The following is a 25,131-nucleotide window of genomic DNA, read 5'->3' as shown; positions in this document are numbered from 1 at the left end:
ATTAATGACTCTATTTGGAAACCTTGTCAAATAAGCTCAGAAACAATAGTTCTCAGATGACTAGCTACATCAGAATTATCTGAGGGTATCTTAATGTAAACAAAACCAGCATTCAAGTTTATTAGGTTCCTCAAAGGAGGGAGTAATTAACAAGGCTTTGGTGAAACAGCTCTTAAGAAGAGAGGAGTTATGTGTGTAGTAGAATTAATTCCAGGCAAATAGCACATGTAGAGGTAACAGATGGCAGACTAAGAAATTGAGTATATAATAATAAAGTACTACACTGAATATTTCATAAATAAAACTTTTCTTGTGTTAAGGATTTTTTTTTTAGGACAGATTCTGTGAAGTTTAATAACTAAGACAAATGTTTGCTCTTGAATTTTAAGCTTGCTAAATACTGCTAAACTGCTTCCTTAAAGGATTACACTAACTTGCTACATACCACTAGCAAGTATGAAAACAATTTTATTCTACCCTTTACTCCCCCCTTCAGTATTGCATTTGTTTTATAAAACTCTGCAGATTCAGAAACTGTTTCAAAATCTTAAACTGGTAATTATTTTACTGAGCTGCACTTTTTTGCCTATTTTGTTTTTTATCCTTAAGTAATTTTCATAAACAGTTTATTTTTAATAAGCTATAAACATTTCACAATTTTTTCAGATTTCATAACGATAGTGCTTTAAAGTTAAAGAAGCTGTAAATTTTCATATAATTGAATGTTTAATTTCTTTATGACTTCCTTTTAAATTCAGAAATTCTTCCTTTCTCCAGAGAGCTGATACCCAACGTTGAAAAAAACATTTTTTTGGTTGTATTTTAAAAATAGGCCAGGCGCAGTGGCTCACGCCTGTAATCCCAGCACTTTGGGAGGCTGAGGCAGGCGGATCACCCTGAGGTCAGGAGTTCGAGACCAGACTGGCCAACATGACAAAACCCGTCTCTACTAAAAATACAAAAATTGGCTGGGCGCGGTGGCTCACGCCTGTAATCCCAGCACTTTGGGAGGCCGAGGTGGCCGGATCACGAGGTCAGGAGAGCGAGACCATCCTGGCTAACAGTGAAACCCCGTCTCTACTAAAAATACAAAAAATTAGCCGGGCGAGGTGGCGGGCACCTGTAGTCCCAGCTACGTGGGAGGCTGAGGCAGGAGAATGGCGTGAACCCTGGGGGGCGGAGCCTGCGGTGAGCTGAGATCATGCCACTGCACTCTAGCCTGGGCGACAGCGAGACTCCGTCTCAAAAAAATAAAAAATAAAAATACAAAAATCAGCTGGGCATGGTGGCATGCCTGTAATCCCAGCTACTAGGGAGGCTGAGGCAGGAGAATCGCTTGAATCCAGGAGGCGGAAGATGCAGTGAGCCTAGACCATGCCACTGCACTCCAGCCTGGGCAACACTGCGAGACTCCATCTCAAAAAATAAATAAAAAATAAATAAATACAAATACTGAATCCACAGGAAATATTTTATGCAGTGAAAATATTCCTTCTCCAAAGGATTATGACTTTCCAGGATGATTACTAAATAATCCTTCCCCTTCTCACTGATTTGTAATGCCTTATTTATCATATATTCAAATGTTATATTCAACTGGGCCTAAATAAGAGGAACTGTATTTCAATGATCTGTTCTTCTATTAGTATGTTTTAGTGTCCTGTCTGGTAGATTAATTCTCCTCCATTACCTTTATGGTTCAAAATTCAAACTTTGCTCTTCTCATCTATTTTTTTCCCAAACTTTTCAAACACCTATCTCCCTTCCCACCCCCACAATCATTCACTGGATTTTTAATGAACTCCATCGAACCTACAGTTTGTAAAATATATACGTATTTTTATTTCACAGCCTTAAAGTTTTGCCATTTTCTTCTTCTAAGTCATATGTATTTCTTATTGATATTACCCCAAATTTTCACATTTCTGTCTCTCAGGAACAGCATATTTCTTTGTGTTTTCTTTTTTTCTGAGACGGAGCCTTGCTCTGTCACCCAGGCTGGAGTGCAGTGGCGCGATCTCCGCTCACTACAAGCTCCGCCTCCTGGGTTCATGCCATTCTCCTGCCTCGGCCTCCCGAGTAGCTGGGACTATAGGTGCCTGCCACCACGCCCGGCTCATTTTTTGTATTTTTAGTAGAGACAGGGTTTCACCGTGTTAGCCAGGATGGTCTCAATTTCCTGGCCTCGTGATCCACCTGCCTCGGCCTCTCAAAGTGCTGGGATTACAGGCATGAGCCACCACGCCCGGCCACTTCTTTGTGTTTTCTAATTTGTAACTACTGGCATAGTTCTATTGCACTGACTCGGGTCATCTTTTCGTTCAACACCTGGGGAACTTTTAAGTTTTTAATTCAGTCAATTTAGGTGAGGATACAGCAGGCTTCACACTGGATAGAAGATACAGGGAGAAGGTCATAGTTCAATTAGTTTTTGCTAGTTCTAATTTCTTACCAGGTTAACATTAAAAAAAAACAAACCCACACACAAAAAAACCCCAAAGGCAATACTCTTATGTATACAAAAATCACAGGGGATGGTTTTTGTTTACTTGCTTCAAAAAGTACACTGAAGAATACAGACTTTTTGTTTTTAATTTCAAATAACTCTTCAGAGAAGCATTAAAGTTAGTTTAGAAATGCTAGCAGCTCTGAGTTATCATTACCATCCCAACAAATACAATAGAAATTTAAAATTAGAGAGTATTTTATTAATAAAACTACAATCAGCAGAATGTCACTTTTTTTTTTAAGGGATGATTAGAATAGAGAGCTTTCTAATTTAATGAGGTACCCCTTACTGTGACTCCCCCCTCCTCCCGGCCATGAATAGTACCAGAACTAAATGAACACACAAGGCATCAAAACTTCTATTTCAAACAACAGATTTCCCAGTAACTAGTTCTTTTTTTTTTTTCCTTTGGAGACAGAGTCTCATTCCATCACTGTCACCCGGGCTGGAGTAGAGTGGCGCGATCTCAGCTCACTTCAACCTTCGCCTCCAGGGTTCAAGCGATTCTCATGCATCAGCCTCCGGTGGAATTACAGTTGCACGCCACCATGCCCATCTAATTTTTGTATTTTTAGTAGGGACAGAGTTTCACCATGTTGACCAAGCTAGTCTTGAACTCCTGACCTCACGTGATCTGCCCGCCTCTGCCTCCCAAAGTGCTGGGATTACAGGTGTAGGCCACCATGCCTGGGCTCCCAGTAAATAGTTCTAATTTGATCTAAAGATTATTAAGAACTTCTTTTTTGCAATACAATGGTAGAGTCTCCGAATGTCAAAGTAATTTTACATTTTACTTTTATGATGGTTATCATTTCATTTGCCCCATTAAAAATCTAGTGTACTGCCGGGCGTGGTGGCTCACGTCTGTAATCCCAGAACTTTGGGAGGCCCAGGTGGGCAGATCACCTGAGGTCAGGAGTTCAAGACCAGACTCATCAACACACAGAAACCCCGTCTCTACTAAAAATACAAAATTAGCTGGGTGTGGTTGCACATGCCTGTAATCTCAGCTACTTGGGAAGCTGAGGAAGGACAATCACTTGAACCCAGGAGGCAGAGGTTGCAGTGAGCCGAGAATCACACCATTCCACTCCAGCCTGGGCAACAAGAGTGAAACTCCGTCTCAAAAAAAAAAAAAAAAAAAAAATCTAGGGTAATTCATCCATTAAATATATCAGAATATTTTAAAGAATTTTCTTCATATAACATAAACATAACACCAATTATAGCTTCTCTTCTTTTTACCAAGTCTTATAGCAAATATATATAATCTTCAAATCAAAATGCTAAAACGTTATTACAAATTCAAACTGCTTACCATGATACCACCATTTTGTTTTCTTTGGATTCTTGTTACATGTTCGCACATAAAAAGAATTATCTGGTGGTCGTCTCTGAAACAAAAAATAATTTAAATAGGTTGAAAAACAGAAAAACTAAGAGGGTGAAAGTTTTAATAAAAGCTTAAGAAAAATTGACAGAATGCATAAAAAAAAACATGAATAGTATATCTAAAAGAATAAAAACTATAAATGTATTCCAGGAAATGTGTATGCTTAACACCTAAATTTAAAAAAGGAATAATAAGGGTGTTTGAGTGTGGTCTGTGTTAGGTTCTAGCCTGGCCAACATGGTGAAACCCAGTCTTTACTAAAAATACAAAAAAATTAGCTGGGCGTGGTGGTGCGTGCCTGTAATCCCAGCTACTTGGGAGGCTGAGGCAGGAGAATCGATTGAACCCGGGAGGCAGAGGTTGCAGTGAGCCAAGATCGTGCCATTGCACTCCAGCCTGACAACAGAGGGAGACTCTTGTCTCAAAACAAACAAACAAACAAACAAAAAATTAAATAAATTATAAGGGGAATGAAGAAGGACTGATGAGAAAAGTCAAATGCACATAATAATGTAAACATAGCTGGGCGCAGTGGTGGGCATCTGTAATCTTAGGTACTTGGAAGGCTGAGGCAGGAGAATTGCTTGAACCCAGAAGGTGGAGGTTGCAGTGAGCTGAGATGGTGCCACTGCACTCCAGCCTGGGTGAAAGAGTGAGACTCCATCTCAAAAAATAACAAAGGGCCAGGCGTGGTGGCTCACGCCTGTAATCCCAGCACTTTGGGAGGCCGAGGTGGGCGGATCACGAGGTCAGGAGATCGAGACCATACTGGCTAACATGGTGAAACTCAGTCTGCTAAAAATAAAAAAAATAAAAAAAAAAATTTTTAGCTGGGCATGGTGGCAGGCGCCTGTAGTCCCAGCTAACTCAGGAGGCTGAGGCAGGAGAATGGGGTGAGACTGGCAGGCGGAGCTTGCAGTGAGCCAAGATTGCACCACTGCACTCCAGCCTGGGCGACAGAACCAGACTTCGTCTCAAAACAAAACAGAAAAGTCTACTAAACTAGATTTGTCTGGAGAAGTATAGCAATGTACAAACTTCCACAAAGAACTATGTTTTTACTGTAATAGAATACCATCAAAGATAGACCAGAAGATTCAGTTTCTAAACAATATTTAAGAGAAAAAATGGGAAAAATATATATTGGCATTTCTGCTATAATTGGCCTTTCTGCTGAACATATGCCCTGACTAGAACAATATATGAGAAACATATGGCAGCCCTGCAAGGGAGCTACCTCAGATAAAGTGATGCTAACAACACTGAAGATATATTATGGAAGAGACTTTTCCTGAAATTTGTTGGATACTGACTAAAGACAATGTTACCCTCTACAAAGACTTGGAAACATCAAATTTATATTAAAGCTATATTAAAGTTTATAGATACTATGATAGATATCCTTATCCGTTAGTCTCCTTTATGCCTTTCAGAATCATTCCAATAACTTGATTATTTTCCTATCATTAAATATTGTAGAGTGTATATGCAGGATTTATTTTCAGACTTAAATCTGCTTAGCTAAGCTAATGAAAATGAGAGATTAAGGGAATCCTTTCCTCTACCTAAGGCTAATGAAAATAAGTGAATTTGGTACGACATCATTTAAGGAAAGTCTAACCAGAAGGCAATGGTGAGTAGGACTCTGTGAGAGCAGAAGCAAAACAGTCCAATTGGCACTTCTAAAACTCATATATATAACTATCAGCTTAGTTGAGCCTCACAATGCTCTTATGTGTTAATATTATAGTAATTTCATTTAATAAAAAGAAACATTAGAGCATAAGACACAGTCAAGACATTTAGGTATTCCAAGTTAATCTGTGGACACAATTTGAGAAAATTCCTGAAAAATGAATATTATGAAATTAGATGCCTGACTACTTCAAGGGAGGGATGATTCTACAAAGTTAAATCTATGTTCATATGGAATTGGTACTACTAGAGCAAATAATTTCACAAACTCATTTTATGTATATGTTGATTGGAACCCAAGAATCATCAGAAAAGTCTTCAAAAAATACATATTTAGAAAAAAGAAATACTCAATTCTATTTGCTTAAATCATTTATCTCCCTGACAAATGATCAGGGAGACATAGTTCTTGGAAAAGAAACTATACAAAAGAAGTCTTACGAAATTGTTTTAGGAATGGAATACAAACTGAAAAGTTTGAACAATGTAAATATATTATAAAGGCATGTGAATAAAGTGGAAATTACTGAAAGGCCTGTGATCTCAATATCAGAAATTATCTTTAATCACTGCAATCTAATGACATACTAATTTAAATACCTTCAGCTTATGGAACCACTCCTGACTGTGTAAAAGGAAATTGGAATAAAAGAATTATGACTAAAGTCCCAAACACCTAAAGTAAAATATTTTAATAATAGTAGAATTAACAAAGTAAAGCCCATAGATCTATGTCCACTACGGAATAAAATTTACCCGTTTTAATAGTAAAATGTGTAGGTGGGTATTTAAAATACTTTTTCTTTTTTTTTTTTTTTTTTGAGACAGAGTCTTGCTGTATTACCCAGGTTGGAGTGCAGTGGTGTGATATCAGCTTACTGCAACTTCAGCCTCCTGGGTTTAAGCAAGTCTTGTGCATCAGCCTCCCAAGTAGCTGGGACTACAGGCATGCGCCACCACGCCCAGCTAATTTTTCTATTTTTAGTAGACAGGGTTTAGCCATTTTGCCTAGGCTGGTGTTGGACTCCTGGCCTCAAGTGCTCCACCCTTCTTGGCCCCCCAAAGTAGTAGGATTACAGGCGTGAGCCACTGCACCTGGCCTAAAACACTTTTTAAGGTTTCTTTGGAGCTAGATCCTCTCGATGCCAAAGCAAATTTCCTCTTCATCTTTGTAACTTATCACTTAGCACAGTAAAAGTAGCACATACTAGGTACCTAGTAAATGTTTTTTGAATTTTATCATATTTCATGGAAATCTTGATTTCCAGATTATCATCTTGGTTAAATATTATACAACTATTAAAGTAAAAATATAGTTTATTAGCGCTTTAAATGGAATGATTAGTCTTATACTAAGTATACAAGAAACACTAGTAGCAGACAACTAGAATGTAAGGGGAATGGTGAGGGTTAGAGGAAGATGAAGGAAACATATAGAATATAGTTGTTCTCTAGTTTTTAATAATAAATCATTATATTTAAATGTAAACAAAATCTAACAATCATGAGGCACATGCAAGACTATGTACAGATATCGCTGACATTCATCTCTTAATAACTTTCTTATTAAATACTGTTGTTACCGTCTCACCTTTCCACAGTCTTTAAGCATAACAGGAACATAGAAGGCCTTGTACCACAAACTGCTTTGCCCTACACATAAAAGTTTAAAACGTGTGTGTGTGTTGGGGGTGGGTGAGGAGAAAATTTAACAGCAATAAGCAACAAATGAGTAAAAAAGCAAAACAAAACCAATTTAACCTATTATTTCACATGTTGTGGCTTAGAGTGCTTCAGATTCTAAATAACCTATCATTAAAAAATGAACTATTATCTTAAAAGTTCTCCAAATACTAATTTAATAAAAATGACAATCAGTTCAATTTGGAGAAAAGGAAAGAAAACTGTAAAACACAAATAGCTCCCTAACCTCTAGGGCAAAGCTGTTTCTCCTTTAAACAGAATGCAAAAGGAAACACTCATGGGGATTTAAGAGGGGTTTTAAAATGTAGAAATACATAAATGTTATGCTATACTAACCCTTAAGCAGGAATGACAAGAGTGTCAGAAGTGTACAGAGGATTCAGATACATTTAAAGGGTATCCTAAATTTATATGTATATTTTAAATTTATTCCATTATTATTTTCTTGAGATGGAGTCTTGCTCTGTCGCCCAGGCTGTAGTGTAGTGGCATGATCTTGGCTCACTGCAACCTCCCGGGTTCAAGCAATTCTCCTATCTCAGTCTCCTGAGTAGCTGGGATTACAGGCATACACCATCACATCCAGTTAATTTTTGTATTTGTAGTAGAGACAGGGTTTTACCATGTTGGCCAGCTGGTCTTGAACTCCTGACCGCAGGTGATTCACCTGCCTAGGCCTTCTAAGGTGCTGGGATTACAGGTGTAAGCCACCGTGCCCGGCCTACATTTTAAGTTTAATAAGTGATTTTTTCTTTCTGTTTTTTTTCCCCCCACTTCCACTAGACATAGAATCTGTGGATTAATAAAGGAGAACAGGAACAAATGTCCTGAAAATTCGACTGGTAAACTGGTCGTCCTCCTTCAACCTAATCATTAGGACAGGAAAGCTCTGGTTCCTGAAAAATTCCCTGAAACATGTTGATCGGGTGGGAGCTGGCAGAGGGGAGAAGGAAGCTATGATGCACTTTTCTGAGGCTTTCCACTGTGAAATCTACAAAAAGAATTTCTTGTACACTTTTACCTGTGCATGCTTTTGGGAATAAAATCAGATTAAGAAAATACCGTATATTTCCTGTTAAAAAAAATACAAAACAGTAAAGTCTGGCTTCTACCCCATTCAACATGTAAAACTTCTATTTGGAATGAAAGGTATCAAAATAACTTTCCAATTTATTACTAAACATGAAATTCCCTATAATTTTCAAATAAAAAGCATAAATCCTTCCTCCAAATAAAAATAATTACATATTAAAATTGTTTATCTACCTAACTGAAAGAAGAGATATTATCTGGAATAATTCTGAAAAGTCCTACCTTTTCCTTGCAGCTGGAAAGCATGCTAATAATGCTAAGACAAACTGACTGGACTGAGAGCGCTGGGGACCAGTCTTCTGTTAGAATGGATAAACAGATATGACCATTGCTATAAACATGAGGATGAACAGGAATATTTTCACCAGTAAACATGACCTAAGAGAGAATAAAATTCCATTAAAACTCAAATATTCTCTATTACCAAAAACTAAAATATTCTCCACATATAACAAATATTGATTATAAAAAAACAAAAAAACCACCAATGTCAGTGCCAGGAACATGATAAACAACTGCTTATTTGTTTACTCTCATTAACTCATTAAGTATTGGTTTCACTGAACAAATAACCACGTAGTAGGGAAAAGAAGCCAAATTCTTTTTTATTTCGGTTTTGATAAATTCTCCTTAAAAATTCTAAACTACTACGTATTTTTTACTAGTGAAAGACAACTACATTTATAAGAATGATTTTTCAGATTCTGCTCATTGCGCTCTGCATATAAAAATCAAGTATGTTAAAATTCCAAACAAAAATATTCAATTTTGGGAAAATATGAATGACAGGTGGTAGGAACACTCCTACTACTACCTGTTAACAATGTTAGCTCTAAGGTGCATGTGCAAAGGGAAATGACTGTTATATATTCCACCTCCTCTAAACTTACACATCCATTATGATGGGCACAAGTTACTAGCTGTTAATCAGTAAATAACTATGTGCCTAGACGAAAAATACAAAAGTTGACCAAGTTTCCCCAATTTGCAGTTTTACTCTCCTTTCCCTTTTACTCAATTCTTCTTTAATACTGTTTTTCCTTTCTCTGTCTTGTCTCAGCAATGTTTTGAATGGTAATAAATCTATTATTTCCTTCCTTTGCTCTAATAATTCAACAAATATCTTAAAGTAGTTTTTCTTAAACTTATTTACCTAAGCAAATAGGCAGAAGAATAAATTCATATATCCTGAAGAATCTGTAAGCACAGTCCAAAGTTGCTCGAAGAAAGCAGAAGTCTTACGTTTACACTGTGTACTATATTTATTCTGCAGGTTAGCAGTAATTCCTAATTCCTGACCTCGCCAAAAAAACAAACAAAAAAAACAAACAAACGAAAAAACACATAGCTGGAACATCTGCTGAAAAATACAAATTCAAGTGTCCTACTTTCAGATTCTGATTTAGTATGATTAGATTTTTATAAAACCCATCAGATATAAACCAACAATTCCTAAATCAGATTTACAGTATCTCAGCCCTGCAAACTGCCTCATACCCAAGTACAGCAGAGTATCAGTAATGAGAAATCTTACCTTAAGTTATAGCAGAAACTGATAAGAGATATACAGTATTGCTTTAGGCATACCCTTTTTTTCTCTTTATAGAGCAGAAAAAAGAACCAGTGAGGTAAATATGAATAGAATAAGGTATGCTATAGTTTAATATGGAATATGTTATAGGAAATTACCATAAGCTAAGCTTTTATATATATTTTAAATATCTAGCTATGAATCTGATTTTGTTACAATTTTACAAAGATTTACATATTAATAAAGCAGTCTTTCATATGAGTAGAGTCTTCTAATATTTCAAATATATTAACTAACATATGGGACACATTTCCTTGACTAAGACTAGATAAGACAGCAAAAGGCATTTTTTTCCCAAAGGAACGATTTTCCATACTTGCATATATTTTTTTTTTCCTTTAAATTCCAGACATCAACCCTCCATTCCCACTAATAAAAAAAAAGCTAAAAAACAAGTCTCAAAATAAGAGAAATCAAGTCACTTATCCTACCTAATTGCAGAAGACTCTCTGAAAGGACTTTGACTTTGTAATGGCTATGCTCTAAGCATGACATTTATCTCAATTACATCTATCGGTGCTAGTACCCTCTTCATTACTTTTTGCTAAAAAAAAGTATTGCTCTGTAAAAGAAAACAAATGCTTACATGGTCTTATAGTTCCACACTGAAGTCTGTCCACAATTGTTTTTCAATGAAATTGCATTTTTAATAAATATGAACTATAGTTTATTACATCATATGCATCTGATATTCCCATGTGTTGTAGATGTACAGAATGGGAGTTTACAAATCTTATGGACATCTGCCTTGAGGTATTATTCATTTTGCCATAAAAAGCCATTTGACCAGTAGGATATTTTCATTAAAACACAAGCAATACCCAAGAGTTTCTTCTTTGGCCACGATTATTTTTTTAAAAGATATTTTTCAGTGTGGCTCATGCCTGTAATCCCAGCACACTTTGGGAGGCCCAGGTGGGTGGATCACCTGAGGTCAGGAGTTTGAGACCAGCCTGGCCAACATGGTGAAAACCCGTCTCTACTAAAAAATACAAAACATTAGCTGGGAGTGGTGGCACGCACCTGTCATTCCAGCTATTTGGGAGGCTGAGGCAGGAGAATCGCTTGAACCCAGGAGGCAGAGGTTGCAGTGAGCTGAGATCACACCACTGCACTCCAGCCTGGGTGACAAGAGCGAAACTCGGCCTTTAAAAAAAAAAAAAAAAAAAAAAAAAAAAAATTTCCCAGTAAGGTCTCTATCAAGAAGTCAAGAAGAATAGTGATCTGAAAGCGCCACAAAAAAAAAAAAAAAAAAAAAAAAAAAGAACAACTGCCAAATTATCTTCTTTGGTAAAACTGAATCACCAACCTTTAAAGAAAATAGCAACATAAAGGTTACTACATCATGTTTTGCCCAGCCAATTCAGAGCACAAGGAAAACAGTATTTTTTCCTAAAGAGCAATGGTTATAAACTCAATCATTTGGCCTGAGAGCCAGTAAGTAGGCATGAACCAAAAGGTACTCAGGAGAAAAGAGAAAGAAAAGCGATGAGTAGCAGTAGAAAACACCTACAGCAGATGCAGCAGATATTCTGTAAGCAAAGAGAACCAATAATGAAGAAGACAGAAACAACTGTGAAGTAGAAGAGGAAGATAAAAATAATTCAGATCTCAATAACCTTTAAATAAAACAGCAGGGGCTTTTTAACATACTGCATGCAGGGCAAATGCAGCCACCCTAAAACTTTTAGCAACCAAAACCAGGGGAATTAATTACTTGCATATAATAGGTAACCCCTAGGGCCTAACCTGCCAGATACAGAATTTTAGAAGTTTGTCTAAACATACAAAGGGTGAATTTACATGCCAGAGGTGAATTTCTGAAATAAAAGGAAATTTTTTTCAATAGTTCATTCATATAAGGGGCAAATAAGCATAGTTTCCACAGATGGTTTTTTTTTTTTCCCCCAGATAGAGTTTTGCTCTTGTTGCCCAGGCTGGAGTGCAATGGTACAACCTTGGCTCACTGCAATCCTCGCCTCCCAGGTTCAAGTGATTCTCCTGCCTCAGCCTCCCGAGTAGCTGGGATTACAGGCGCCTGCCACCACACCCAGCTAATTTTTTGTATTTTTAGTAGAGATGGGGTTTTACCACGTTGGCCAAGCTGGTCTCGAACTCCTGACCTCAGGTGATCCACCCACCTCAGCCTCCCAAAGTGCTGGGGTTACAGGCATGAGTCACTGCACCCGGCCCCACAGATTGTTCTAATGTAAACTTTGCTAATCTAGTTCTCTGCATGGGAAGAGTAACCAAGGCAGAATTTCTTCAACTGCATACTGTTAGCCATCCTCATTTATTTAATACTCACTACAAGCCAAAGAAGAAAGTGAACATTTCAGTTTTTTAACACAGTCAAGTAGTTTCTACAAACAAGAAATTATTGTTTCTAAGGTTCAAAAAAATTTTTCTGGAGTTTAAGTAGCTGATAAAACTAACTAGAACTGATGTGACAAAACAACTGAACACAATAAATTTGAAACCATAGGAACTTTGCGAACATATTCAAAATAGTCATATGAACAGCCAACGATGGAGACCACAGACATTCCTTGCTGAGTAAATTACACTAAGTAAAATGGAATTACAGATTTTTAAGGAACTATTTGATGGAAATACAGTTTTAGAAAAGGATCTTAGACCGAATGTACATGAATCAAGTTTGAAGTTGCATTAGAAACAGTCTTTTTTTTTTTGAAATGGAGTCTCGCACTGTTGCCCAGGCTGGAGTGCAATGGCCCAATCTCTGCTCACTGCAAGCTCCGCCTCCTGGGTTCACATGATTCTCCTGCCTCAGCCTCCCGAGTAGCTGGGATTACAGGCACACACCACCACGCCCAGCTGATTTTTTGTATTTTTAGTAGAGATGGGGTTTCACTATATGTTGGCCAGACTGGTCTCGAACTCCTGACCTCAGGTGATCTGCCCACCTTGGCCTCCCAAAGTGTTCTCTGATTACAATTATTATAAGATAGTACTTAATGCAGACGACAGTACTTAATGTGTAACTACATAAACTGAACATAAAAGCAATCAGTTTATTGTAATGGAAACTAAATCAGATATTTATGTATAACATACAATATAAGTAGTCTACCATAAATGGTATTTGACAAAAATGACTGGAGATTGGAATCTTAGCATAGCTTTCAATTCAATTCTCCCTTTTTAGTCCTCTCATACACAGCAAGCATCCGTAAGTGTTCCCTGATACTCTATAATAACCAGTACCATGCAGCTATAGTGCAAAGACAAAATTATTGGACACAACGAAACTAAACTTGGATTGCCTTGGATAGTAATCATTCTCTTCCCTTTATACTCTATGTTCTTTTAGCCTACTCGTCTAATCCTCTATCTTCCTTCTCCTTGACCCCCCAAGGCTTCAGTGAATAGGGTTCACTGTTAACCTTCTTGTCAGGTGTCCAAGATGCTTGACAATTTAAGGCAATAAAAATTATTATTCCAAGACTTTGGAAAGCTTGAACATCACCCCATGAAAGAGGATGGAAAATCAGACCAGGAAAAAAAGACAAGATGAGGACATCATGAACATAGGTTCTGGATCTCTGCAATGAATTCTGAGCAACAGAAAAGGGTCCGTAGTAAGGAGGCATGAATAGGAGGGGGGAATGAGGATGAAGAGGAAGGTAATTACTCTTTTGCCTCAGTACTTTTAAAGCTTTATAATCAAGGCAATTGTACTTTCAGCACCACTCTTAGCAACAAAATGGCTTCAAATCAAAGAGACACTGTCCCCGTCCCTCTAAAATAAACATTTTCCCTATTTCTAAATACTGAAAATGTCTTCATCAAAAATTAGCTAAAAGTCTCTAAAACAAGGCCGGGCGCGGAGGCTCAAGCCTGTAATCCCAGCAGTTTGGGAGGCTGAGGCGGGTGGATCACCTGAGGTCAGGAGTTTGGGACCAGCCTGGCCAACATGGTGAAATCCCATCTTTACTAAAAAAAATACAAAAAATTAGCTGAGCGTGGTGGTGGGCGCCTGTAATCTCAGGTACTCAGGAGGCTGAGGCAGGAGAATCGCTTGAACCTGAGAGGCGAAGGTTGCGGTGAGCCAAGATCACGCCATTGCACTCCAGCCTAGGCAACAAGAGCAAGACGCCATCTCAAAAAAAAAAAAAAAAAAAAAAAAAAAATCTCAAAAATAATAACCCTGTATAACTGGGACATTTAAAGATAGTATAAAGCCGGGCATGGTGGCTCACGCCTATCATCCCAGCACTTTGGGAGGCCAAGGTGGGCAGATCACTGGGGGTTAGGAGTTCCAGACCAGCCTGGCCAACATGGCAAAACCTTGTCTCTACTAAAAATACAAAAATTAGCCAGGCGTTGTGGTGTGCGCCTGTAATCCCAGCTACTGTGGAGGCTGAGGCAGGAGAATCGTTTGAACCCGGGAGGCGGAGGTTGCAGTGAGCCAAGATTGTGCCACTTCACTCCAGCCTGGGCAACAGAGTGAGACTGTCTCAATAAAAAATAAAAGTGGCCGGGCATGGTGGCTCACACCTATAATCCCAGCACTTTGGGAAGCTGAGGTGGGCAGATCACAAGGTCAGGAGTAGTTTGAGCCCGGCCTGGCCAACATGGTGAAACCCCATTTCTACTAAAGATACAAAAAAAAATTAGCTGGGTGTGGTGGTGCATGCCTGTAATCCCAGCTACTCAGGAGGCTGAGGCAGGAGAATCGCTGGAACCCAGAAGGCGGAGGTTGTGATGAGCCAAGATCGTGCCACTGCACTGCAGCCTGGGTGACAGGGCGAGACTCCATCTCAAAAATAATAATAATAATGATAATTAATAAATCAATGTAATACAGATGTATTTCAGATTTGTTTCACTCAAATAGAATGCTTTAACAGAGGAAGGGGGTACAAATACTGGATATGTAAAAGAATGGAAGAACTTTCTCTTGGATATAGAAAGGAAAAGTAGTAACAGAGTCAAGATACTAAGCTTGAGGACTTGAGGTTTTTTTTGTTTTGTTTTGAGATGGAGTCTCGCTCTGTCGCCAGGCTGGAGTGCAGTGGCACGATCTCGACTCTCTGCAACCTCCACCTTTCAGGTTCAAGCAATTCTCCTGCCTCAGCCTGCTGAATAGCGGGGACTACAGGTGCACACCACCACGCCCAGCTAATTTTTGCATTTTTAATACGGGTTTCACCATGTTGGCCAGGTTGGTCTCAAACTCCTGACCTCAAGTGGTCTGCCTGCCTTGGCCTCCCAAAATGCTGGGATTAGAGGCATGAGCCACCACACCCAGTTTTGGACTTCAGAGTTTTGATGGAGATGGGCCATCCCTCCTAATACCTATGATAGAAACATCAAACTTCTTTCACACTGCAAGACCCTTTTTGATGAGCCCCAAAATAACCTTCCACTCTCATCTCCTGCTGTAATCCCCCATGTATCAACACATAAAACTACAAGAGCCTGTGCTCACAAATGTAAGGAGGCCAAGTCCTGTCACACCTTGCCCTATACTTTTCACATAAACGCTTTTTGTCCTTTAAGGCTCAGTTCTACCAGTTCAAATAGGTTTTTCTTTGCCCCCTTAGAATATTCTAAATTGGTTGCTTTCCCTTTTGCCCCCAAAGCATACAATTCACACTTCAGTTGTCGGTACAGTTGCACATGCCAAAAATCATGGAGTCTTCCTTGACTCCTCCTTCAATCCTACTCCAAATTAATCCATTAGCAAATCCTGTTGATTCAACCTTTAAAACAGGTCCAAAACATGACCACCTTCCAAAACGTCCACTGCTACCCTTCTGGTGCAAGTCACCATCATCTCTCACCTGGATTACTTTAACGGCCTATCTGATCTCCCTGCACCTTTATGCCCTGAACAGTTTATATGCCACACAACAGCCAGACTGTTCCTTTTAACTTTAAATAGGACTACATCGTTCCTCTGCTCAAAACCTTCCAAAGGCTTCCCCATCTCACTAAGAGTAAAAAGTCAAAATTCTTACAAGGGGCTATAAATGTCCTACAGAATCTGTGATGACCCCTCCAGCCCAAATGATCTGACTAATACAGTTTGGATGTTTGCCCCCTCCAAATCTCATGTTAAAATGTAACCCCCAATGTCAGAGGTGGGGCCTGGTGGGAGGTGTTTGGGTCACTTGGGGTGTGTGCTCTCATGAATGGCTTGGTGATGTCCTTGACAGTGAATGAGTTCTCGTGAGATCTGATTGTTTCAAAATGTGTGGCACCTTGCCATTGACTCTTGCTCCCACTCTCGCCATGTGAGACACCTGCTCCCTCTTCACCTTCTGCCATGATGGTAAGCGTCCTGAGGCCATCACCAGAAGCAGATGGTGGCACTATGCTTCTTGTATAGCCTGCACAACTGTGAGCCAATTAAACCTCTTTTCTTTATAAATTACCCAGCCTCAGGTATTTCTTTACAGCAGTGCAAAAATGGCCTAATACACTGACCTAGGCCTTGCACTCTCCTTCCTGTTTATACACCACTCCAGGGACCTGTCCTACATATTCCAGATTTAGAGCCTTTGCATTTTGTCTTCATCTGTTCTTTCTCTCAACTCTTTCAAATGGCTTACTCCTGCACATCTTTCAATGTCACCTTCTCAGTGAAATCTTTCCCAATGACTCTATCCAATATTTCAACACCCTCATCTCCCCTTCTGTACTTTTCCCTCACCATCTTCCACACTATATGTATTTTACTCATTGCTTACTGTCTCTCCCCACAAGAATGCAAACTCCATGTAAGCAGGGTTTTTGTTGCTGTTGCAGTTTTGGTCATCACTGAATCACCAGCACCCAGCACAGTGTCTGTCCCATGATACATCCTCAAGAAATACGGTATGAATATTTACCTATCCAAATACTAAACAGATTATAAACTGTTTAAAGGCAGGCCCAATGCCTTTTAAATCTCTGTACTCTCTCCCCTCTCTCAAGAAACAGTATTTGATACATAATTCACGCCCAATACATGTTGAATTAACCAACCATTTACCTGTATCCTAGCATAGAAAAGCAGAATATGTACATAGAAAGATATTTTCTGTATGGCTGACAGTAAATGTACATTAGTAGTAAGCAGTGATGAAAAGATTCCTCATCTCTGTTGCCATATTAACGGACAAATTGTTTGTTGTTATTCTTTCTTTTAAGGCAAATGACTGAGCCTCTATCTAAAGCATATCTAAAACATATTTTAGATAGGTAACTTTTTCATTATAAGGCAGAACACAACACGAGACATAAAATGTAACTGGTAGGAAGAAAAACACAACAAACCATAATGGTGTGTAACAAACAGTCTTACTGATCTCATTTACAAGTACAAAAGCAGTAATTTCACAATGAGATTGATCTATTTTAGAAATATTTTCCAAACTCTACTCTTGTAACTAGTGATAAACTCAGTACTGTTCATTGCATAGAAAGATGAAAGACTTTTCTTTCTTTCTTTTTAGAGATGGGGTTGCCCTACGTTGCCCAGGCTGGTCTCAAACTCCTGGGCTGCCTTGGCCTCTCAAAGTGCTTGGATTACAGGCATGAGTACCATGCCCAGCCAGAAATATGAAAGACTAATTTATGTAACAAGTGCTAATGCTACAGAGTTTCATCAAATAAAATTTTGGGGGAATTCTACTGCCCTAGAGGACTGGTTCCAGCCACTTTCCCAGGGCAGTGGATCTCTGGAAAGTTTCAGTTATTGGAAAAATCTTGAAGTCTATAAGCACATCAAGCATTGATGTTTGACCCATTATAATTATGTTAAAACTGTATAGATTATGCATAAATACATTTAAAAAAATTTTAAAGTATCACTGGCCTCAGAGTAGTTCTGCCATTTTCCCAATCAATGGATATTAGAATATACAACCTTTATGCCATGTGAGGGACTACAGAATTAACTGATATGAAAAAGGAATCCTCACTGGGCGTGCCTATGATCCCAGTACTTTGACAGGCCGAGGCGGGCAGATCACTTGAGGACAGGAGTTCAAGAGCAGCTGGACCAACATGGTGAAACCCTGTTTCTACCAAAAATACAAAAAAAAAATTAGCCAGGCATGGTGGTGCATACCTGTAGTTATAGCTACTCAGAGAGGCTGAGGTGGGAGGATGGTTTAAGCCCAGGAGGCGGAGGTTGCAGTGAGCAGAGATCGCACCACTGCATTCTAGCCTGGGCAACAGAGCGAGACTCTGTCTCAAAAAAATAAACAAACAAAAAAACAAAATTAAAAAACCAAGCTAGGCATGGCGGGCACATGGCTGTAGTCCCTGCTACTCTGGAGGCTGAGGTGGAAGGATCACTTGAGCCCAGGAGTTGGAGGCTGCAGTGAGCTATGATTACACCACAGCATAGGTATATGATAGAGGGAAACTCTGTCTCCGCACCCCCACCCCACCAAAAAGTAAATTAAAAAAGGAATCCTGTATTTCAAAGAGAGTGAGAATAACTGGCCTAGAGCTTTCAAAGGTACCATTCATTCCACATATAATCTTTCACTTTCAGAGAGACAATTACTACATAGATAAATAGGCATTTTTTCTACACCGGTACTCGCATCTAATTGGCAGTACGGCAAAGAAGGAAAGGAAAGACTTGAGTTTCGGTCTTGACTGTTCTATAAACCAGGTATTAAAACGTGAACAAGGCACTTCACTTCTACAAGTTTCAATTTCTTCACATATAAAATGAGGATGAATCTACCTCCCCTAACCACTTCTTTTAATGAAGTTAGAAAACAAAATCAGAATGGAAGTTAAATTATGAAGTACTATAGAAATATTACCATACAGAATGCATCCAAGTGCAGAAAAAGTTAAGTTTGGATGTGACTACACAGGGACTTGAATGCCAGGCTAAAAACTTGATTCCATAGGAAATAAAGAAACATTAAGAGGTTTTACTGTCAGTGGGTGGGGAATTCTGGGGATGGTGGAGTGAGACAAGTGTGTGTGCGTGTTGGGGAGGTGGAGTGGAGTGTGGGAGTGTGTGTGTGTGTGTATGTGTGTGCATGTCCATGTGTGTGGTATGTAACCAATGAGATAACTGTGCCTTCAAAGAAATCTAATGGCACTGTGAAAGGATGCATAGGAATTCAAAGAAACAAAGGCTACTGTAATGGTTCAATTAAAAGATAAAAACCTGGACTAGGCCAGGCATGGTGGCTCACACATGTAATCCCAGTACTTTGGGAGGCCAAGGAGGTGGGCTTATCCCTTGAGCCCAGGAGCTCGAGACTAGTCTGGGCAACATGGCAAGACCCCGTCTCTACAAAAAAATATAAAACTTAGCTGGGTGTGCCATCAGATGGTCAAATCATTATTTGCTAGATCAGACCTTTTCAAAACTATCAAGCAGATAGTCAGGGCCTGTAAAGTGTGCCAAAGAAATAATCCCCTGCACTGCAGGCCATACATTTCAATCCCTCTATCTTTAACCTCCTTGTTAAGTTTGTCTCTTTCAGAATCGAAGCTGTAAAACTACAAATGGTTCTTCAAATGGAGCCCCAGACAGTCCATGACTAAAATCTACTGCAGACCCCTGGACCAGCCTGCTAGCCCATGCTCTGATGTTAATGACATTGAAGGCACCCCTCCTGAGGAAATCTCAACAGCACAACCCCTACTATGCCCCAATTCAGCGGGAAGCAGTTAGAGCGGTCATCGGCCAACCTCCCCAACAGCACTTGGGTTTTCCTGTTGAGGGGGGACTGAGAGACAGGACTAGCTGGATTTCCTAGGCCGACAAAGAATCCCTAAGCCTAGCTGGGAAGGTGACCACTTCTGCCTTTAAACACAGGGCTTGCAACTTAGCTCACACCTGACCAATCAGATAGTAAAGAGAGCTCACTAAAACGCTAATTAGGCAAAAACAGGAGGTAAAGAAATAGCCAATCATCTGTTGCCTGAGAGCACAGAGGGAGGGACAATGATCAGGAAATAAACCCAGACATTCGAGCCGGCAATGGCAACTCCCTTTGGGTCCCCTCCCTTTGTATGGGCGCTCTGTTTTCACTCTATTAAATCTTGCAACTGCAAAAAAAAAAAAAAAAATTAGATGGGTGTGGTGGCATGCACCTGTAGTCCCAGCTGCTTCGGAGGCTGATATGGGAGGATCACTTGAGCCCAGGTGGCAGGAGTTGCAGTGAGCCAAGACTGCACCACTGTACTCCAACCTGGGTGACAAAGCGAGATGCTGTCTCAAAAAAAACAAAACAAAAACAAACAAAAAACCAGACTACAGCACTGACATTAAGAATGGGCTACCTTTCAAATGTAGGAGGGAGGAGTGTGGAAGAGAAAAACTGAACACAAAAATAGAGAGGTGGACAGTAACCCAGGATAAAGAAAAGCAAAATGTTCTTTGTTATTGAAAAGGTCAAGTTTAGTTGTGTTAAATTGAGATGTCTGGAGGTACTCAAGTATTTCAACAAGGGAGTGAAATTAAGCCTTAAAAAAAGAGGTATTCCCAGAGCTGTAGATCTGGGAGTTAGCTGCTTAAGGTGACTCAAGGTGAAAGAAGAGCGAGAAAAGTAACACAGTGCTGAATAAAGAACCTGGATAACACCAATGTTAGAGGGGCAGGCAGAAATAAAATCAGGGAAGCAGGATAAAATGAATTTGAAGTAGGACAATAGGGAGAATTTATTACAAATGCTGTAACTTACAGAAATATTAAAGAAGAAAATCAACATAATGTTTAAGTTTGATATTTGATTTAGAATTAAATATTAAGGAAAGAGTTTAGAGAACACATTTTTGACTAGGTTTCATGCTTACAGAAATATTATTTTCCTCTGGTGAAAAATCTGTAAGCTCCCAGAGTAAGCCTTCCCCCAATATCTCCCTAGTCAAAAGCTTTTGAGTTGGTGTGAAATATTCTTCCTTCCCATACCATCAATGAACTTAGTTGAAGGTAGACAAATAGGCTGATGATGAAAACAGACTGAGATCCCGTTGTCTCCACACATTTACAGTCAGAAATGATGCTGGCCAGCCAGAAAGCAACAAAAGTGATGACAATCTTCTGGAGAGAGGATGTTTGTTCTGACTTTTTATTATAGTCTACAAATGCTTATTATAGACATCTAGAGGTCACAATAGCACATACCCTTTCACTTTAACTTTTATGAAAATGATAAAAATAAGTCCTAAAAGTCTTGGTAGTTTTCTGCTCACATTTTAGAACTTAAGGAGTCAGTATCCATTTAAATCTTTGCTTTAAAACAATTATCTCTTTACTTATAGCATGATACAATAACTGACTTCTATCTCTTCTCTTACATAACTAAGAAAAGATTAAGCTGTGTTTGGTATATTGTTTAAAGTGGCAATGAAATATGATTTTCCTCCAAATAGTACACTTCAGCACCTAACAAGCTAAATTTTCAGTATCTGGAAATATTTCAGGTATTTGGTTGTATTTTGCAGAATAGCTCATTTGCTAGCAATACTAGAGAGAGTTGGCATTATGTCTTACCATTTTAGCCAATGGATCTCACAAGCCTCAAATTTTAAAAATGAAGTGCTTTGTTATAATAATTCTCCGAAGAATAAGTAATTATAGTAACTCATTTACTTATCTTACCAAGCCAGAAACCTGGAAGTCATCCTAGAGTCTTCCTTTCTCTAACCTCTGATTAATCATTTACCATAGTTAAATAGCTCTCAAAAAACATTTCTCTACCACCATTATCCCTTGTCTAAGTATTAGTCTATTAACTAAACTCACTGGGCATCAAATTATAATAATCAGACTTTGTGCTGATGTTTAGATATTTAACATCTGGTGACGTACTCCGCCCTTCCAGTACTAAAAGGCTGCAAGGACAGCATGTTAATGCAAAATCATAGTACTCCTTCCAACAGAGAACTTTTCTCTTCACCATGTGATTCTACCATCTGACCTAGGAGAAGTGCCTCCAGTTATTCCAAAATGCCAACTTCTCCGACGGCCTAGAGCAGTGGTACCCAATCTTTCTGACACAAGGGACCGGTTTGGTGGAAGACGATTTTTCCATGGATGGGGTTGGAGGTTGGATGATGGTTTTGGGATGAAACTGTTCCATCTCAGACCATCAGATATTAGATTCTCATAAGGAGCGTGCTATCTAGATCCCTCGCATGCGCAGTTCACAATAAGTCTTGTACTCCTATGAGATCTAATGCCATCGCTGATCTGACAGGAGGCAGAGCTCAGGTGGTAATGCTGCTCACCTCCTGTGTGGCCCGACTCCTAACAGGCCATGGACCAGTACCAGTCCACAGCATGGGGGTTGGGGACCCCTGGCCTAGAGGCTTGGTTAGATTTCTATTCCCTTTTCTGCTAACATTTATGGATAAGAAACAAATGAAACAATTTTAGAAGCAAAATGCAGTAAAGCCCTAATCCCAATAAAGTGTAATGTTCATATCTTGATTACATTACAAATTAGATAATGAAATAACAAATCCATCTACATACGTATAACTGATTTATATGTTTTTACTGAGTCAAACATCTCTGGCATTTAGCTATCTAAAAATACAAAAAAAAAAAAAATTTAAAGCAAGGCAATTACCTGAGGAGAGTCAAAAGGATATCGACTACTAAATTTAAATAGAAGTTGAAATTTTTCCCCTTCATATAAGGTACCTGGTGCACCTTCCATGTCTACAATCCACCTAGAATAGAAAAGGCAAATTAAAAACTTAAGATAATAGAGACTGGGGTAAGGGGGAGAAAAGAGGGCACTAGGACAAGAGTTGGTTATGTGTAACAGCACACGCCAGCCTCCCAATAACTCTGTTAATTTTCATGACCTATCCCCTTCTCTGACACTCAGGGGTGATATAACCAGATCAAGGTCAGACAGCTAGCAAAAGACAGAGCCAGGTCTAAAAAAGCAAACTAAATAAAAACCCAAGGCCAGGTGTGGTGGCTCACGCCTGTAATCCCAGAACTTTGGGAGGCCAAGGCAGGCAGATCACGAGGTCAGGAGTTCAAGACCAGCCTGACCAACATGGTGAAACTGGTCTCTACTAAAAATACAAAAATTAGCCGGGCATGGTGGTGTTCACCTGTAATCCCAGCTACTCAGGAGGCTGAGGCAGGAGAATCGCTTGAACCCGGGAGGCAGAGGCTACAGTGAGCCAAGATCGCGCCACTGCACTCCAGCCTGGGCTACAGAGCAAGACTGTCTCAAAATAAATAAACAAACAAACAAACAAACCTCAAACTAAGGTGCACTGACACCAAAGCCTGTGCTCTTCCTAATTGATTTATACTACCTTATTTTTTCAAAGTACCATTTCTACGATGCTGATATTACGTATTCTATACATAACAACAAACTAAGCAACTGCCTTTCTGATTATTACTGGTGGAAGCCATGGAGAAATACATATAGACAATGACCACAGAGAACCGTAGCTGTCAGACTTATTTTTTTCATCAACATTCTAAAGAAGATTAACAGGGTAAGGGGAGCTAAACTGACATCATTCCACTTACTCTGATGATTAAGCAAGGCTTTGTACTGCCTTTATCTCTCACTATGTTTCAATTGTTTAATAAAGCCCATTTCTGTGGCATCTATGCAAGCCTACTTTGTTTTCATATATAACAATCATAAACATAAATGTGTTGTTATCTATAGTTTACATACTATTCTTATTTTAAGATGGGGGGAAGAATAAGGGATAATGACAGCAAAGGTAACAGGGCAGCATTAGAAGCAAAAGTGAATTGAAGTCATTAACAATGCGTTCCTAATTATAGCTCTGTCACTTATAATTCTTGTACACCTGGGCAATTCTCTTGAACTTTTCGGTTATTAAACTTTCTTGTATTTAAAATACAAGAAAACAAAAGGAAGATAGAAAATACAGTGTTGGGATTCTAGTCATCACCACGCATACTATGAACTTAGGATTATGTAAAATAATAAATGTACCTATTCTCTAAAAGAAATCAGCTACAGTATACAGACTCTTTAAGAGCATGGCTATTCATTTTAAGAATGCACGCTGAGTACCATACATGGTAATAAAAGATACGACCACAGACCCAAGAGACAATATTTTATAGTGAAATTAGACAGTTATAACTAAAGTTATACTGAAGTGCCAGTTCTAGTTAATCTTAACTCGTTGTGTGAGCAAGTTATCTCTCCAGTTTTAACTACCTCAATAATAAAACAGAAGATAATCACCTCATAGTGTTGTTGGAAAAATAAATGACCCTACATATGTAAAAAACCTAGCACATTCCTGACTCAGTCAATATATGGTAAATTAAATGCAATGCAAAAGCTGCATACAAAACAAAAAAAATCTCTTTATATATTAGGTCCTTCTTAATCTTCGAAACTCCTTTCTTATTTTTCCACCCACATCCACTAGGCAGAGTGATATTCCCAGGAAAAATGGTGGTCTTTCATTCTGTTTATATGGTAATTTTAGGACACACAACATAAATTAACATGTAAGCTATACAAACAAGCACAGCTTTTAAAAATAAAGAGCTAAGCAAGTATCGCATCAATCCTTTTAATATCTGCATGACATGCAGATACTAACACGAGGTCAAAGGCAGCATAACTTTCAACATAGTGCATGGTACTTTCTTTTTTTTTTTTTGGTACAGAGTTTTGCTCTTGTTGCCCAGGCTGGAGTGCAATGGCATGATCTCGGCTCACCGCAACCTCCGCCTCCTGGGTCCAAGCGATTCTCCTGCCTCAGCCTCCCAAGTAGCTGGGATTACAGGCATGAGCCACCACGCCCGGCTAATTTTTTGTATTTTTAGTAGAGCGGGTGTTTCTCCATGTTGTTCAGGCTAGTCTCGAACTCCCGAACTCGGGTGATCTGCCCGCCTCGGCCTCCCAAAGTGCTGGGATTATAGGTGTGAACCACCGCACCTGGCCTGTGCATGGTACTTTCTAATAACCCTTTTGTTTTGAGACAGGGTCTCACTCTGTCACCCAGGCTGGAGTACTGTGGTGCAATCAGTGCTCACTGCAGCCTTGCTCCTGGGCTCAAGTGACTCCCACCTCAGACTCCCAAGTAGCTGGGACCACAGGTGCACACACCATGCCCAGCCAACTTTTAAATTTTTTCTTTTTTTCAGTAGAGATGGGATCTCCCTATGTTGCCCAGGCT

General features: G+C 39.2%; 1 protein-coding gene across 3 annotated transcripts in view; it reads right to left on the bottom strand.

Moving 5' to 3' along the window:
* Positions 1 to 25,131, bottom strand: part of UBE2W (ubiquitin conjugating enzyme E2 W) — an 89,028-nt gene that overhangs the window by 15,492 nt on the left and 48,405 nt on the right. For all 3 annotated transcript variants that reach the window (XM_003269432.4, XM_003269433.4, XM_030795229.1), the window contains 3 exons: positions 22,554 to 22,656; positions 8,616 to 8,771; positions 3,828 to 3,903 (listed from right to left, as the gene is read on the bottom strand). In XM_003269432.4, the coding sequence (XP_003269480.1) occupies positions 3,828 to 3,903; positions 8,616 to 8,771; positions 22,554 to 22,656 (335 nt within the window). The remainder of the gene's footprint in view (positions 1 to 3,827; positions 3,904 to 8,615; positions 8,772 to 22,553; positions 22,657 to 25,131) is intronic.

The sequence above is a fragment of the Nomascus leucogenys genome, chromosome 16 (genome assembly GCF_006542625.1).
Source record: "Nomascus leucogenys isolate Asia chromosome 16, Asia_NLE_v1, whole genome shotgun sequence".
Taxonomy (NCBI): domain Eukaryota; kingdom Metazoa; phylum Chordata; class Mammalia; order Primates; family Hylobatidae; genus Nomascus; species Nomascus leucogenys.
Note: the sequence above shows the minus strand (reverse complement) of the source record. Positions and strands in the feature narration are given on the sequence as shown.